This window comes from Amblyomma americanum, chromosome 1 (genome assembly GCF_052857255.1).
Source record: "Amblyomma americanum isolate KBUSLIRL-KWMA chromosome 1, ASM5285725v1, whole genome shotgun sequence".
In the NCBI taxonomy this organism is placed as follows: Eukaryota; Metazoa; Arthropoda; class Arachnida; order Ixodida; family Ixodidae; genus Amblyomma; species Amblyomma americanum.
The window spans coordinates 291,484,190-291,502,196 of NC_135497.1; the positions used below are offsets into that span (position 1 = coordinate 291,484,190).

General features: G+C 48.5%; 1 protein-coding gene across 1 annotated transcript; it reads left to right on the forward strand.

The window, feature by feature from the left end:
• The first annotated feature begins 3,083 nt into the window (after nucleotides 1-3,083).
• LOC144119023 (histone-lysine N-methyltransferase PRDM7-like) lies at nucleotides 3,084-17,618 on the forward strand. Its single transcript, XM_077651768.1, has 5 exons — nucleotides 3,084-3,098; nucleotides 15,761-15,865; nucleotides 16,395-16,592; nucleotides 16,922-17,174; nucleotides 17,602-17,618. The coding sequence occupies exons 1-5, from the start codon at nucleotides 3,084-3,086 to the stop codon at nucleotides 17,616-17,618; spliced, it is 588 nt and encodes a 195-aa protein (XP_077507894.1).
• Nucleotides 17,619-18,007: the final 389 nt, after the last annotated feature.

An 18,007-nucleotide genomic window follows, 5' to 3' on the forward strand; every position in this document is an offset into this window, starting at 1 on the left:
TGTTGTTTTTCATGTCCGTTTTCCATTTCTGTTTGCCTTTCAGTGTTATTTCATCATCTCTGTGTTGTGCACATGTATAAAAATTAATCCTTTATTTTCGTTTTCCATTTCGTTTTACAAGTGCAGTTGTACTGCAAGATAGGCCTTTGAAAAAAAAGCAAAAAATAACAATGGTGTTTCAGATGTGCACTGTATGTCTCGCCATTGCTCCTGATGTAAAGGTGGCTGGAGCGCCGTCAAGCTGCCGATAGAGCAGCTTTTTCTCCAGCCACCTATTTTCGCTCCTCTGTATTTCAGTGGCGAAAATAAACATGACTATTATTATTATAGTATCGTCTCTAGCCACCAGCTCCGGCGCTATCAGATTTACGGCTCACGCGTCGTGGACAATTTTCTCCCCGATATGGTACATTTTTTTTTATGGGACGAGCGAAGAACCTTCGCTCTCTGAGTTTTCATTCTCTTCCCCTTGGCATTAACTTTTTATTTAATCACGTACCATGATATGTACGAGAGGAAATGATGAGAGTATTTCTTTCTGGATTTAAAACCACAAATGCTCGACCTAGTTCTGAGGAATGTGAGAGTGATTCCTCCTTTTAAGCGTTTTCTTCGAGCAAAGTTTGTTGTGAAGAATCTGTGCACATGTGGACTGCGTTGAAGATACGCAGCTTAAGCACCGATCGGCATTTTGTTTTCTTTGATTTCGGTGCTGCGCTCACCATGAACCAGCGGGCTACAGCGCGAAACCAGGCAAAAGCCACCCGCCGCCGCAGGCGCAGGCGTATGGCCAGCGGTAGGGTTGTCGCACCTCTAGCGGCGGCGGGCGGCGTAACTCCCGGAGAAAAATTCGCGTTGCTTCCGCGGCGAATGCGAAGGCCGTATGAAAGATCGCGCGCGCCCCCTCGAGATCGGCCGGTGTAGCACCTACAGAGAAGGGTCCAAATGATCTTGGCAAAGTGGTTGAAATTCGATAAGACGAACCAAGTGGGAATATTTTGCGGCGCTTCCATTTGGCCTAAAGTAAATGTACCTTGTCCCAATAGTAGCGAAGCGTCATCCACGCAACGTGGTTTATGTCTCCCAATCCGTTCCTTCAGCAGAGGTAAAAGGGAACGGGGCGTGCAGAGTTTAGTAATTACAGGGCGAAATAGTTACTGCATTTTCACAACATGGTCAAAACTGTACTGTAATGAAACTACAGATGCGGTAGCCATTGGGAAGAGCAGCTATTCCCCTGTATTCGTGCTTCCTGGTACAGATCTTCCATCGTAAAACTTTATGCAAGGGAAAACATCGAGTAAAGGAAGTTGGTAAACTATATTGGGCCTCGTCGGTCGTCGTGCCTTTCTGATGAGCGACGATTTAGTGTGTGGGCTGTGCTGAAAGAGCTGTCAATATACGTTCTCCGGAAGCACATCACTTTCTACTCTGTTTGCCCTCAGAGGATGGAAACAGTGAGCGCGCCCCTGTGACGGCCTTATTATCATGCGACACATGCGGTGACATGTTCCCTGGGCAAGAACTCTTGGAGCACCACAGGAGCACCCACGCGGAGAAGCCCCGAAGACGGCACTCGTGCTCCTACTGCCCCTACTCGAGCAATTCCAGGTAAGAAAATTTTCTATTAATTGGAGTGTTTGCTTTGATGCTTGTAATCACAAGGACACGCACCCGAGCAGGACGGTTCTGCCGAGGTCTCAGAAATGAGGAGTAAAAGGATGGGGGGATTGTAGAAGGGAAACACAGTTTGTTGTTACAAGAGGGAAGTGCGCAGTCTGATGGAGTGAAATTAGCAAATAAAGGCTCCCGTATATTCCGCCGCCCTTCCGGGGTGAAAAGTGGCAGCGACACGGAATCGAGTGGTGCGCGATATGCTGCAGGCGTTATTATTTTCTTATCTGCACCTTTATTGAGGCTGGCATGCTCAGTGTGTGCTCTCTTCCTTTCGCAACCTACCATCCAGAGCCACTATAGTCGAGCACGAGCGCACTCACACCAAGCAGCGACCCCTCCTGTGCCAGCACTGCGGGAAGCGGTTCGCACAACGGAAGAGCCTTGCGGAACACCTGATGGTACACAAGGGGGAGAGGCCCCACGAGTGCCCCGACTGCGGCCAAACATTCGTCTTCGCGGGCCACCTGGCGCGTCACCGCAGAGCGCGGCACTCTGTCGGCGGCGTCGCTCACCTCTGCAACCAGTGTGGAAAGCTGTTTTTCCGGTTCGATAGGCACAGCGCGCACATGCTGACGCACACGGGGGAGAAGCCCCACGCCTGCCGGTATTGCGGAAGAGGATTTAGTGAGCCCGGCAATGCCAGGAGGCATGAGAGGTCGGTGCACGAGCGCATATATCCCCTTCACTGCCTGCACTGCGCACGGGGCTTAATGAGAATGCGGGATTTAAGACGCCACGTGCTTGCGCGGCACAGTTCTGCAAGGGTTGAGAGCATTCCATCTACTCTGTCAGATGCAGAGGTGTAGGTGGTGACTGGCCAGCTGACTGTTTGAGAGCTGTGCTCCAGTGCAGCGAAGCACGTTGCCGTTAACTTAGAATAAACTTGTGTTTGTTTGTTTGCTGTTTTTGTTCTAGTTTTGAGTATAGCTTCTTTTTGTGGTTGGCAACAAAAACTTGCTGGCATCGTTCTTCCCGTGCCTGCTGTTCGTACCCACCCAGCAAAAGTCATGCTTTTAAAATGTCATTGACAATGGGAATAAACAAATGCATCCATTGATGAACGTTCAATGTATCTGACCACAGTGAATGTGCCAACTGCATACAGGCGTGGGCAGACGCTCCTCGGTTCTAACTGCAATGACGCCTTCCCTATTATAGATATAGAAACATTATTTGTCCACGAGAAAGCCAACTAGCGTCCACTAGCAGCCTGCACGTGTCCCAGCTGCCAGTTTCAATCTGGCAATGAGTTAAAAGCGTTAGAAGGCAATAGCGTTCTCCCTTTCCTTTTGTCCGCACTTGTACATACTTGATCGAGGAAAGAGTCACTGAATGTTGCTTTTAGTTCGGCTGTAGTGCATATGTCACCTTTACCACAGTATTTATAGATGATCCTCTGCGTACGCATGGAGCTTGCCAAGGTAAGTGACGAACAACGCCTATTTAATGATTCGTTGAGGACGAGACAAGGTTTTATTGTCTAGCAGTGCCTATTTTGCACGCTTTCCTGTAGCAGGCATTGCAACCGCGGTATTCGGTTAGACGCAAAACTAACGCAAATAAATAGAGATCCCTTTTCTGCCTGAGGCAGAGGTGACGGCGGGACACCTCGACGAACGATGTAAAGTAGCTGCACATTGTGTTTTGCACCTTTTCTCTCCTTAATGCCCTGCTGGTTAGGGCAAAAGGTTATTACTATGCAAGCGACCGAATTTACTTGAACCATGGCGAAATAAATGCCGTCATTTATTTAACATACGCAACATGTCCCGGAACAGCCATTCGTAGACAAACATGAGCGACTCAACTGCATTAGCCTTAGACGAGGCTGTCAATGCTCTGACGATTCGCCTCTGTTGGCATGTGCAGCAGAAAATTCAGTGTCTGTTTGGATGAACTAAACGTGCCATCCATATCTTCAGAGCAGATGGTATTGTTAAACTAGCTGGCAAATCTGGTTCAATCGAGGCACTTAATTCCTGGTTTCCACTTAAACAGCTGCAAACACGTCCACGCGCAGTAAAGGTGGAATACCTTATGCTTCCCGATTTCTTATCGAAATTTAACGGGTGAGGTACACAAAAAGAAATGGTTGATATGCCTTAAAAACACCGCTGTGAGGAAAATGGAACGAAGACTGAACAGAGGTCGAAGTTAGTGGCGTTGTAGTTTTGATTGAAGCGTTGTCCTCATTTGGAGAGCCTTGTTTATCATATCGCTAAGGCTGAGAAATAGGTTGCATCACGCTACTTGTAATGCACTGGCGAAAATATAACAGTGCGCGAATACGTCATGGCTCGAACGCATGCACTGTGTGCGTGTGTCGCTCGGCAGCTGCGAAATTTTCGATCGCAGGAAATAGGTCCTAGGTGTATAACCACCAAGAAGAAACTACCGGTTATTACTGGAAGTATCTTCACAAATTAAAAAATATTGACCCAGGCTTACAGGTTTATATACCGTCTTAGTCAGCGAAAGACGTTATAGCTTTTGTTTTCAGTGTGCGCATTCTTTCGCCTTCGTCCCTCTTTTACCCTCTTTCCGAGGGAGCCAGCGTCTCAGTTCGTCCTGTGGCAGCCGCCTTCTGGTTGCGCATTCCTCCGCTGGCGCCGGAACCTTTCAAGCAACAAGGCCTCCGGTCGCCTTCCAGCCTTTCGCACTTCCCGTCTCACTCCTTTCATTGAATGCGAACATCAACATGTGTATGACCCGTATAACGAGGCGCACATCGAAAATACGCTACAGAGGACCATAAATGAGGTCGAAAACTGTCTGCCACCATGGGTAGCAATGCTCGCCGCTGAAGTGATGGCTTCTTTTTTATCGACATCTGCATCAGATTCAAACGAACTATCCCTAACATCAAATTAAATTACAAGCGCAAGGGGCGGACAGCCCTCCCGTTGAAAAAATCAGAACTCTAGACATGATTATACAAAGCAACGGTTAAAACTGTGCACAACAACCGATGGGCCCCATACAGCGGATTGCATACAGGGTACACTGCATGAAAGAGCATAATCTCCTGCGGCTGGTACAGGTCTTCGTAGTTAGCCGTACCTCGTATGCTGCCACCTTCCTCGATCTTAAAGTGGCAGAAAAGGAAAAAAATAGGTGGAATTATCAGGCGGTGGACGGAGCAAGCTCCAGGGTTGCCCATCCGAACATCCACTCACCACTTACTAGAGTTAGGCATGCAAATACCCGAGAGGATATTATGGAAGCAGTAAGAACGTCCCAAATCGAACGATTAGCCGGAACCACAACCGACAAGGCCACTATAAACAGACTCCATCTGAGTCGAGACAAAAAAACAACCGCCAAAGTAGACATGCTCGGAGAAATGCAGAACAATATAATCGTATCACTTCTACTCAGGCATATGCATCCTATTCACCACACAGTGCGCCGGGCCAAACGGGCAGAAGTGCTCGAGAAACGCATCCTTTCCTGCAAGAGGAGGACGTGGTCTACGTAGCTGCCACTGAGTATGGTAAGAACACGGTGACCCTCGCGATAGTCAATATTAAACAACTCCACAAAATAAGTGCCTGCATACTGTCAAGTAACCCAGAGACTGCAGAGGAAGCTGCCGTATCACTGGCTTGTGTAGGCACAAAAGCAAGGTATATAATCAGTGACTCCATAGTTGCCATACTAACTTTCATCAGGGATAGGGTCCCCTTGATGAATACAATTCTAAGCCGTCACTTAATAGACCGAAAAATTACGCTTGTCGGGACACCAGCACCTGCATCCCTGCCTGGTAATGAGAAGGTCCACGAGTTCGCCATAGGCGTTTCTATCCGGGCGGACCCGAGCGAGGTGGTCTTCACAGACAGGGATCGCATGCTGGAATGCAGAGAAATTACGCGGCACTATCGTTTGCAAAGAGCAAGAATTTCTTTAAGCGGACACATCCTTAACCAGATCCCAAGCCATCAGCTGCCGCCAGTTACAAACTTACACATTTCCAAACCCAGCCTTCTGGAGTCTTATGCACCCAAGGCAATCTTCAGAAAAATGCACGAACTGCAAACTCAGGGCCACCATCGACCACGAACTATGGGAATGTCCACATGCCCCGGGAGGGACGACACATAAAGTCGAAAGACCAATGGGAGGCCTTACTACTGAGCTCCGACTCGGAGACTATGCTACAACTCGTCCGACTGCCTGAAGCCGCCGCCAATTGTAAATACCTCTCGCCCTCTTCTACGCGGGTCTCTAGCTACCCTCTTCCTGAGGGACAATAAAAGTTTCCTTATGCTATCCTATCCTGCCAGCCGTGGCAGGCATCGGCCAGTTAATTTAATGTTTGAATAAACTGAGTAATTAAGGTCTTACTGCTGACGCTGCAAATATAACGGTAGAATGCATCCCTATAACCTAAGTGGCTAAACCAAGGCTAACAGGTTTCACTTTAATATATGCTTGAAATAGAAAATAAAATAATTTTTCGAAACAAACTTTGAGCCGCGGGAGACGACAGTTACATTAAAACGCAGAGTATAAATAGGTAGTTTACTAAAATTCACCATTAAGGCCTTAATTATCAGGTCTGCTGGCTAGTACTTATGACTAGTTTGTGTAGCGACGGACAAGGAGTTGCCATATCACTTTTTGAATCCAGAAAAGGTTTTGTTCTGCGCGAGGAAATCCGTTGCTTTTGCTGCATGCAATCGCATGAGGGGCGGTGTAGTGCCTACGGCGCCGAATTGTTGCTGTTGTTTGTCTCACAAAATGGCACATACCCGAATTCGAGCTATGCATGCCCTTTCTTTTGCTTGCTTCGTCACTCTCAAAACTAATGCACGTGTATTTGGCAATGATTACCCTTTTTTCGTGTAAGCAGCGACGAAGCAAACAAAACTGGTTGCCTCTTCGTCGACAGTAGACGTAAGCATGAAATGCATTGCAAGAACGGCGTAGCGTATTATAGAACACTTCCTAGGCGGTGGCAACCGCGCTCGAGTCTTGAGGAGCCTCCGTTATGAGCCACATTTCTTAGCTCAACAGGACTTTTGGTTTCCTTCCCCTCGGGCTACACGACTACATCCTTGGGACGTCCGGAGAATGGATATTCATGGTCACTGAGTCATTTCAAGGATGTCCTCTGCTGATCTGGATCTACAGTAAGTGCTCACCTGGTCCCGTTCTCCGATTCTCAGTACAGCCTGAGAAAATCCTCTAACTTGCCCCATATATGACATTTTTGAACTCCTTTCAGGACATAACATGGCGATATGACGCAGATAATGTGCGTTACTTGCTTAGTTATTGTGGTCGGTATTCACAAAAATTGTGAAACAGCTTTATTTTCATTTTCTCTGCTGAATTCTGACCAAAAAATTGATGCACGATTTAGCGTGGTTACACTACATGCGAATTAGGTGCTCTCGCTCTTCGATTTGCACACCGATTTCGCTTCGAGGATCGGTTTATGAGGTCAACGCGACAGCGGTGTGTTTTGGATCCATCGCGCACGGATGGAAGTTGATGAAGACGACGGCGTCCAAAGCACAGCGTGATATACTGGCAGTTAAACACAAGGGATGTGGGGTAGCGGCGATGAATAATGGTATAAAGCAGTGAGCAGCGAAGCTGATCTCTTGGCGTCGCCGCGGTTTCGAAGACCACTCCCGGCCATAGAGTGCTTTGCCCTAGACTGTTGTGCATAGTTCTTCGTAAAGCCTAACGGCAGATTGCCCCCAACCCTGTGGGCAGGTTGCTACCTGCCAGAGGCTTCGGACAACATTGGCGAAATCTGAGATTGGGGGATTTAGTGTTAGCGCACCAGAACAAATTTGGCACAAGTTTGGCCATGCATATACTGACTAGTTCGGTCACCACCTTTGCCAGTGTCCACCATGCTGGAATGGGGCCCACGGGTTTTTCGTGCAGTATTTTGAAACAGCGAAGGCTTTCGGCCTCAGTGGCATTGTTGTTATTTGTACCCCTCGTGTTTTCTTCTTCCTAACCTCTTACTCATTCTTCGCTTTCTTGTTTCGTTTTGGTTTGTTTCTTCTTCTTCGCACACTCTTTTTGTCGACTTCCCTGTTTCTCTCGCTTCTCTGCTAGGAAGCGAACATTCAGCTGACAGTCAATTCTCGTCTATGTTTTTCAACTGCGCCTTGCTCCTCCCGCAGCCAGCTGAACGATGTCAGGCAGCGAGACGCGCACAGCCCACTGAGCGTTGCCAAAGTCTTTGCAGCTGTATACAATTCCCCTGTTCTCCAGCCATATCGGTGCACACGGCCGGCTGGGAGCACGCTGTGCTTATTTTGGTGCAGTGTGTATAGTTTCCATTTTCGAGGCGTGGTCGCGTAGTTACACCGTTTGGTACTGCGTTTTGCCTGCTTGGCGGTACTGAACATCCCGCAAGTTTCTCAAGGCCTAGATGAGCGACACAGTAGAAAACGCAAGCACAAGACGATTTCAGTTGATTCCTAAAAGGCGGCCATGATTAAAGAAGTGGTAGCCAAATTCGGTCTGGAGTTCCCACACTCCACTACAAAATGGTGCTGCTATGCGGAGAAGCCAAGTGGTGTTCTTGTAACAGGCATGCTAGGGGTCGTGCGAGAAAGCCAACTAAAAGGCGCATTCGCGACGAGATTGTCGCCACGCGCACGCTTTTATATCCGCCCGTATCAGCTTCAACGTCAAAGGAACGGATCTGATATTCTGAACAGGTATCGCTCTGTCCTCTACATTATTCCTCTAAAACCCGTTATCTAGGTGCTGAAGCTTATGCAGGCTGCTTAAGAAACGGGTTCCCGCTGACAAGGCTGACGTATTAGATTGGCATACCCTTATTCGGCGACGTAAGTGGCCCTCAGTGCACAGGATGAAGGTTCCCTTAGTACAGTACTGTTGTAAATAACAGGAAGAGAGGTCTTCCGAATTTTAACCCTGTTTTCGTGGCGCTGAAGTTGATATCGACCACGGTAAAAGTGGGCGCGCTGCGGCGCTCTTCTGTCACAAGCACCCGTTTTGCATGGCTTCCCCACTACTACACCAGAACCCATTTGCAATAGACTAAATACTGCCTGTGTTATCCTCGGTAAATCCGCGCTGGTAAGTAATTCTCTTGGCATGCGACAGATGTGTAACGGGACCGGCGGCTATAAAAAAGAAATAGCGGAGTCAATTTGACTTCGTTATAACTAGGTTCAACTGCATTAGCGAAAACAACGCGACTGCCGTAATGCACATTAGGGTGCATTACGGGTGCATAACATTAGGGTGCATAACGCGACTGCCGTAATGCAGCCATGGGACTCTGGTTGGCTGTGTGGTTCGCCGACACAGTACGGTCGATGAGCCTAAATGTCCCGTAAATCAGTCGCAGCTTTTGCCTTAAACAAGATTGCAAACTCTCTCTCTTACTGGGCGCCTGCACAAGCACAGACGCAACACTATATTGTAAAGCAGCTCTATACCTCCCTATACAAATACCTACAGAGAAATTATGTGCCACAGAGCCCTTCCTTCCTCTTCTCGACCTCGTCTGACTTGACATGAATCATTCCCTGTCCGGTTGCGCGCAACTCCACTCAGCTTCTGAGTCCATCTATTGTCTTTCACTTACGTCGCAATAGCCACTTGCCGACAACTTTCGCTTCGCCACGCTTCCTGCCCACGTGAACCCAGCCTGCACGCAAGCCGTCGTCAGGCCCAGGCCCTGCACCAGAACCGTCTTCTTCCCGGTACTATCCCGTGCTGCGTCCCATTCCCCTCCTCTCGCTGCCACAGCCAGTGTCGTCGTTCGAAACCTTTGCGATTGCATCCACCGCTGGCCGCTACTCCAATCCAACCTCACCGCTTTCTCTTGAGATGTTTGCGATCGTGCGTGCGACTAGTGAACTTGCTTCCCTTCGCTCTGCTCCCCGGCACCGCATTCGCACGGACTCGATGGAAGCCATTCGGGCGCGCGCCGCCTTCCCGAGGATTTGCGCGACGACCTCTTCTGTGCGCTGTCCCGAATCTGCTCTTCTTCGATCGCTTTGGTGTGGCTGCCAGGCCACACAGGGATTGCCGGCGATGAGGTGGAGTATCAACCTGCCCGAAAGACTCTTATCCAGGCGCCGATGATCCACTGGACTTTCCCACCAACTCATACAAGGAGACCCCGAAGCAACATTACGCGCTGGCAACGCTGGCTGCAGACGTTACCTCCATGACACAGCCGCCTTACCACATTAAGGATTCACGCATTTATAGTCATACCGCCTAACATACTCATTACCCCGGCCCGACTGTTCCTATACCGTTTTTGCTCCGGTCCCTCCTGCCCCAATTTCCCCTTCCCCTACACGAACGTGAAACACCTTCCTTGCCCCACATCCATCCGTTCTCCACACTGTCGCAACCGCCCTTTTCCACACTGGTGGGCGTGGCTGCGGCTGCTGCGGCTCATGTCGAGCAGTAGGCTCTTTTCCGCTTGGCGGCAAAGTGCATACAGCGCCTTTATTTTACCTGTAATGAAGTATTGCTGTCCCTCTCCCTGTTACAGTGAACACGCCGGCGCAGCAAACTAAAGCGCGGCCGCAGTCGTAATATCGCAGGTGTGCATACAGCCTTTGTCGAAAATATGCAGGCTGAGGGGCTTGCTTCTGGGTCGTGTAGTGGGGCTCTCGAGCACCACGTACTGCGAGCCCAGATCTCCAGAGGGATGAAGACGAGAGTTGCACTCGCCTACGAGAGATCTGAAACGCTGACACTTCAAAATGTGCCTCGCTGAAATGCCCAGATGCAAGCCTATCTGGCTACTTTTGACATTCTGTTATATCCCTAAACATTGTTTTGAAGTTCAAAATAAACAAATTGTGAAAGACGTGTTCAAAATGTTAATTTATTGTGCAGATCACGAGCGTAAAATAACATTAGGCAAGTATATTTAGAGCAGAGTCCCACAGGTGGCGACGGTGGTGATGGTAGTATTGTGGGGTTTACTACCAAAGCGACACAAGGCACTACGAGGGGCGCCGTAGAGGAAGGCCGCGGATTAATTTAGGCCACCTGGGGTTCTTCAACGCGCACTTACATCGCACACCACACGGACGTCTTTGCATTTCGCCTCCATCGGAATACGGCCGTTTTCCACTCAAAGAAACGTGCAGAAAGTAGCGAGGACTGCCTTCTACATACTATGACGTACCGCGAATTCCGGCGACGCGCACCAGTTGCGGGCGTGCATTCTTATGCGTCCTAAAAATTTCTGGTCGTTTTAATCGAGGGACGATAGCTTGGAATGAGCTTCGTGAATTTTATTTCCTGAAATCAGTGATCAAAAAAGAAAACCACCAGAAAATTTGTGTCCCCATCATATAGCTTCCCATTCTTTATTTTTAGGGCTTTGATGCCTGAGCGCACTGTCTTACTCTTAGTGTATTTGTTCGTTGGTTGGGTAGACATCTCACTTGGTGGTATTCCTTGAATACACGAGGGGTCATTCAAAAAGCGCAGGTCAATGTTTATTACAAAATTGAAAAAAAAAGATGATGTGACTATTGAAATATAGCGCGTATAACACCAGTATGAAAAACTAAAATGTTTTGATGAGGTGGATAGCAAATGAAAGCATGCGCATTCCTTCGCGCGCTGGTCATTTAAGCTGTCATATGTACAAGGGTAGCGAACTGATTCGCATAGCTCGAGGTATAATAGCTCGAACGCAAACTTCTCTGAAAAAGTTCTCCTTAAAAGTTGCTTCGACACAGCCATCCGCACGTTGATGTGTTACTCAATTCAAAGGTTCCAGGTCAATCAGTTGCACAAGATTTTAAAGAAGTCGCAAAAGCACACGCATTCGATTACTAATTAGCGAGAAAAGTTAATACCCTACGCGGCAGAAAGACGAAACATGTTCAGGACATATCTTGTATGTGTGATTTTACAGCACGAGCCTCGCTCTTGAGTCAGCCTATCAAATGCACAGTTCATCAGGGGCGCCGCCTACACAATTAAAACCGGCATAAAATGTGATTCAAACCCGCGGATGCCATCGTGACGGTTAACATCTCTTGGCAGTATTTGATGAAGCTTCGAGGTGGTGGTCGTTGCTGAACGGTACGATGGTCCTCGAGTGGGAATGCCGCAGTTTGCGTTCACATGCAGTGACTATCAGCATGCTGAGAGAACACCTACCGCAGCGACCCCCTTCAAGAAAAGGGCAGTGCTTCGAGGAACATGTCGAGCGACATCAGGATGTACGAAAGGACAAAGCTCAAGTGTGTGTTAGGACACGGGATGTTTGGTGGGGCTCACGGAAAAAAAATACAGCTGATTTGCGCAGATTATCAAATGCAAAGTAAGTGTCTAGCCCTGCTTAACCCTTCTATACATTTATAGGCGACGCAAAATGCACCGGCGTTCTACGCGGCCGCAACGCCTTCTTATCGGGTCACTTAAGTAGCGAGATTATTGAAGCAGCACGTATCGCTGCCTTGGAAGATAAATGTGTACGCAAGCCGTCTGTCTCCCTGTCCAAAAGAGAGCTGGCCGTCTTAAAAAATCGCTGTGTCGTGCATGTCCGTAGTTCCTGGTTCAGCTGATTTTCTGTACTTCCGGGCGCATGCGCCTGTTTCCCCTCTCTGATCACGTTCGTATTGGTCGCCTAGGTTTTTGTCCGTCGCAAGTTAGCGTCTGTGCGTCTTTGCAATTTAACCCGTTTTGCGCTACACTCACATACCAAGGATCACCGTTACCGACCGGTGAAAAGTTTCTGCCCTTGTGAATTGTAACGGGCTTACGGGAAAGAGACAGCCAGAGCACCATGTACAACATCGTCGGGCAAAATTTTTGAAAATTGGAAAATTATAAGATAGTGCCACCTACAATTGCCAGATGGCGCATAGCTGACGACGACGATGCTGTTCTCGCGCTGTCAGGGTCGGAAGAAGAAGATCGTTCGCATTTTCTCCTCTACTGCCCAAAGTTCGCACTTCCGAGAAAGATTTACCTGGAGGAACCTCTCTCTCCAGGTTAGGGCTCCCTTTATCTTTGCCAGTATTATTATCGTTTGGTGCGAACGCCAAGGGATTTGCATTGGGTTCTATTTGTGGGTTTCTCCACGATTACATAAATGCAACTGGTAGCTTGATGTGCTAATTCTTTTAAAGTTCTACGAGCTCTTCTTTTTCGCCGAAATGCTGTCTGTTATTTAACTGTCAATTTTGTTCTCTTGTTTTTATTCATTGATTTTTCAAAATTCACGATTGGTGCCACATTTTTGTCATCTTCCATGGAAACTTCTTTGTTTATTCAATTACACCTCGGCCAATCCCACCGCGTGGGTATGTGCCATATTACTTGAGGAGAAGAAGAAGAAGAAGTATTGAGCAACGTCTGAGGCCTTCCTTCCTTCCTTCATCCTCCGCTTGTCCTGCCTCGAGCAGATAACTTGGTAGAAGGGTCGTTACAATCTCTTACGAGTACTGCTGCTGTGTGCTGTGTTGTGTGCTGTGACTGCCGGTTCCTGCCGCTGATCCTGTTTTCGATTGTGTTGCCTCCTCTGGACACCCTCTTCAGTCTTGTAAGGTGAGACCGTTCTATGCGTGTTGGGGGTTTTGGCTCCAGCTCTCTGGTTGTCTAGACTGCCGACCCAAAGTTTCACCCTGGATTCATTCGGACGAAATGGCGTCAGTAGCATTCCAGTGGCGCTTCTACCCATTGGACACGGAGCCCTAAAACTCAAGAACTCTAAAGGAGCAGCTGAAGGATGTTACCAGCCTCCCCCTGGAGATCTCTGAGGTGCGCCATTTCGGCCGAAGGGGCATTCTGTGTTGATCCTACGATGTGCAATGCGTGTCGGAGTTGCTGCATTGCACATCCTTCGCGTCGGCTCCAGTTAAGCCCTTGTTAGCAGAGCAACTCGCATGTTCAAAGGTATTCGCGGCGTGGTCCCATCGGCCTCTCCTCAGGAATTACTTGAGGGATTTCAGGACGCCGATATTGGTGTGTTGTCAGTCTACCGCTGTTCCAGAGATGCCAATGGCTCACGTACGCCGACAGAGTCTGTGATTGCAATATTTGCAGGATCTGCTTGCCCGTCTGAGCTTAAGGTTTGGTCCATAGTGTACCGCGTCGACCCGCTACAAACTCGCCCTTTTGTAATGCACAAATTGCTGGCAATTTGGTCACAGCAATAACGCTTGCTAAACTGCTAGGCGTTGCCGACTATGCGGGGATAACCATTCCGTAGACCTTTGCGCATCTGAGGGTCCCAGTTGCAGACTTTCCGGGTGATGATGCTTTTCCGGCTGATGATGCTGGCTGTCCTAAACGTTCTGATGAGCAGAATGTTCTGGACATCATTCAGCAAAGAAGATGCTCTAGAGCTGATGACTATGCGCAATTAGACCTTAAAAGGCATTATTATGCGGGGCTTGCTAGGTCATCTGGGTCCGAGGTAGAGGCGTTCCTGACTAAGTCTGTGTTCTCGGCTGGTGAGAAGGCGCTTGCAGGCGTTGTGGATCGTATGCGGTCTACCTTCAGTGAAGCTCTCTTCCAGGTTTTTCCAGTCAGTTGGCTCCTTCAACTGTTGGTCTTCCCGCTTCATCAACTAGCGCTTCCCATAGCATCTTTGGCGTCTCTCCTCTGACTACTATTCCTGCTTCCTCGTGGCTTGTGCCTGTACAATGTGCGGGGATACCAGCCTCTCTACTGTTTGCACTACGGACGTCGAGGTGGCGAATCCTTCCCAGACGCGTCGAGCTCCTCCCTCTTCGTTGAACTCTGCTCCTCCAAACAACAAAAGCAAGAAATGTTTCCCCAGAAATCCGCATAAAACCGATGTGTCAAAGCAGGCTTTCACAGGCTGTCTGCTTTTACTGTAATCATGGCGCGGTTAAAAGTATTACATTGGAATTGCCATTCAGTCGCATTTTCTTTTCACAATTTATAGAACCTTGTCTCACAATTAAACCCAGATATAATTTTACTTCAAGAAATTTTAGTTACTGCCATTAGGTCATTAAAGATCGGTTTATGGGGTTTAACGTCCCAAAGCGACTCAGGCTATGAGGGACGTCGTAGTTAAGGGCTCCAGGAATTTTCATCACCTGGGGTTCTTTAACGTGCACTCACATCGCACAGTACCCGGGCCTCTAGAATTCTCCCCCCCCCCCCCATAGAATTTCGGAAGTCCCGGCCGGAATCGAAGCCGTGTCTTTTGGGTCAGCAGCCGAGCGCCATTACCACCGCGATGGCCTATTTGGACATAAAGTACAGCTGTACAGTATGCCCACCAGGTGCGGGGAAAATGAAGTTTCAATGCCTCCTGACTAGGCCTTAACATAGTTCACATTTCAAAGGTGGGCAAGAGCGCGAAAGGCACAACAGTCAGCATCATAAGAAATCACATGAAAGTGGCAAGAACAATTACATTAACAGAGATAAGCCCAATTTTTAGTTCAGAACTTATAAAAAGGATAGAACTGTTGGAACTCATTCCACCGTGAAACCAATGCAAAACTCTTGCACAGAATGCAGTGTTAAGTTATATGTGCTTAATGGGATTATAAGCCGAAAGCCATCCTTACGGCAACTATGCTGTCATGAACCGCAGCCTCTTCCGGGGAGTGTTCCAGGGAGTCCGACAGCCCGAGACGCCAGAGCAAAGAGATCGACTCTATGGAGGGCGAAGAAAACTCCGACGAGGAATATCTGTGTGAGCTGTCCACGAACACCGACTCCTAGCTTCCAGATCGATGGTATAGGAAACGTACAGTTCGTTGTAAATGAGTCTTCTAGCAGTAATTGCATCTATATGGGAATGCAGGGTTTCATGTCTCGAATGGCAAATTTTGCGCGGCGGGTAGTTGCATGGTCTTACTGACTAGTTATGTGTTTAACTCTACGGAGAAGGCAGTTGCATGGATAACTCTTTTATACTGTTTGTTTCGAGTTCTGAGAGAGCTCACTGAAGAATATCTTTTTTATTATGATATGATGAGACTTGGACGCGCAGAGACGCGCATATTTCAGTTGCATGCATTATTACTCCCGTTATTCGTCTTCACTTGAGTCAGTGCGTACTGCACTGCATGCAAAATGGCGGCACCCTCTAAACCATCTTCAGAACCTCGGCGTGGATGCTATTCTTACAGTTTGCTATGAATGCGGAGCAGACCACCCCGGAGACTGCCCCGTACACGGCCCGTGGACCCACGTCAAGGACACCAAGGTGAGCACGAAGCATGTACTCATTGAATGGTCTCTCCGAAACGCTGTCTTGGGGTCTCCTTGCCATCTACTTGGTTTCTGTCGAATAAGACGAAACGACGCGAAAGCCGACAGGCAGCGCGCAGAGCGGAGAGGGTGGTCCATGGTTCCGGAACACCCCATTCGTCTTGGTAGTAAGGGTACGCCACGGGTCAGGAGAGCTCTCCACTATGGCAACACTTCCGTTCACTCTCTCCCTCATTTCACCGCATCCTTCATCCGTTCCCTTACGCGGTAGAGAGGACTACGGTGTGTGGGACTGCTCCCTTCTTTTTCTCGTGACCGCCACCCGCCACAAAGCACCAGGCATTCTTTTCATTTCAACATGTTCCTGAGACGGCAGCGTTCATGCATGTGCAAATTAAGCGCTCGAGTCTGAAAGTTTAGCTCCACCGAAAATGAGAACTTCAAATAGCGTGCTTTTCCCAGTACCGTGGAAAACACAAGCAAGGAGCACTGCAAGCATCTGAGACACCGCGCGTCGTTCGCAGGTGGTCGCCGGAGACCCGCTACGCGCAAACAAAACCCTCCCGAAAGGCTTGTCCATCCGGCGATCCACCATGACGGGCGCCCAGTACGGAGTGTTCACTCTGGAGCCGCTGCCAAAAGGGGTCTACTTCGGTCCCTATGAGGGCGTCAAGATGAAGGACAACGGCGAGGGCAACAGCTACACCTGGCAGGTGCGTCTGGTATCATGCCTTTCCAGAGCCACCGAAGCACTGGCCTTCTCTTCCACGAAAACAGGAACAAAGATACAAGCAAAAAACATTTTCCAGTCGATGCGTTCCGCCATGCGATGAGATGCAGAGGGCCTTATCATTCAGTGTAGTCCAGCTCCATTCGGTAACAATTGAAAAGATGATCATATCATGCGAGTTTCCATTTAACGGCTAATGCCGATGATCTCGGGGCTTGCGCTTCTGCTTGACACTGTATGTACGGCTGCTGGACTGCCCGCGTAGCTTCCCGTGGGCTCGCAGTGTACAGGGGAGTCGGAAAGGCAGACTCTTAACCGCAGGTTCACAAGAACGGCGAGGTGTTTCTGTTGGACGGCCGTCCACTAGACAAATCCAACTGGATGCGATATGTAAACTACGCTGCCGGCCCCGAAGAACAGAACTTGGTGGCCTACACGCGCGGCGGAAACATCTACTACCGGACAATCAAGGCCGTGGGCACTGGCCAAGAGCTCTTCGTGTGGAACGGCACATCGTCTGCCCGTGAGCAGGGACTGCTCGCCAAGCCTTGCAGTTCGGGGCTCTCCACGAAAGGTGAGGGGCTTGGAAGTTTCTCGCCTGCGATGTAAATAGGAAAAAACAAAGGGCAAAATTGGGTGGTTTGTTTCGGTATGGGTCCTAATAGGAGAGGACGATCTCGCAATGGAGGCAGGACGCCGCTGATTCCTAATTCCTCAGCGAGAATTTACGAGAACGTAGAGTCAAGTGCTGAGATTTATCGCGTTGTGGGCTCTATAGGCGATTTGTACAACCTAGAGTGCCGCCTCAATTGATTCTATATGACGACGTTACGGGGGAGTTCTGTTGTCAATCTAGGTGGAATCGCACTTATCAATTTTAAGAAATAAACTTTTTAGAAGTAAACAAATCAACTTCTTGAAATACAAGGCGTTTCACCTAAGACTTTACACAATTTTTAAAAGCAGGTTTTGAATTGAAGATCGCTTTTTTTTCTGCGCAGCATTGTTTGCGGCGTAGTGCATAAGATTTCAGCTAAGACGTGCTAACATCAGGCTGGTTAACTAATACTTATTAGTTAACTTTTTAATTATATTTAGTTATTTTTTATTCAAATACCCTCAGGGACCGAAGGCTATAAAGAGGGGAGTGGGAAGGACATGCATTGGGTCCGATATAGTGCAGCAGAAAAGCAAAATAGAAGAAACGAAAACGCGGCGAAAAATGAACAATACATAACACAAAATAAGTCAAGAGAAGGCAAAGGGGAAAAAACAGCAATTCCCCACCCCCCCCCCCCCCCAAAAAAAAAGAGAACATTTCCGGCATACAGCAAAAAGACAACGAAAACGAACGCAAAATAAAACTGACTAGAATCTACAAATAAAGATTACATAGGGCAGTCTTAA

What these genes read in the sequence shown, in the direction of transcription:
- LOC144119023 (XM_077651768.1), top strand. An exon ending in CCCACGTCAAGGACACCAAG is followed by an intron (nt 15,866 to 16,394) that starts GTGAGCACGAAG and finishes CGTCGTTCGCAG; the next exon opens with GTGGTCGCCGGAGACCCGCT. An exon ending in ACACCTGGCAGGTGCGTCTG is followed by an intron (nt 16,593 to 16,921) that starts GTATCATGCCTT and finishes TCTTAACCGCAG; the next exon opens with GTTCACAAGAACGGCGAGGT.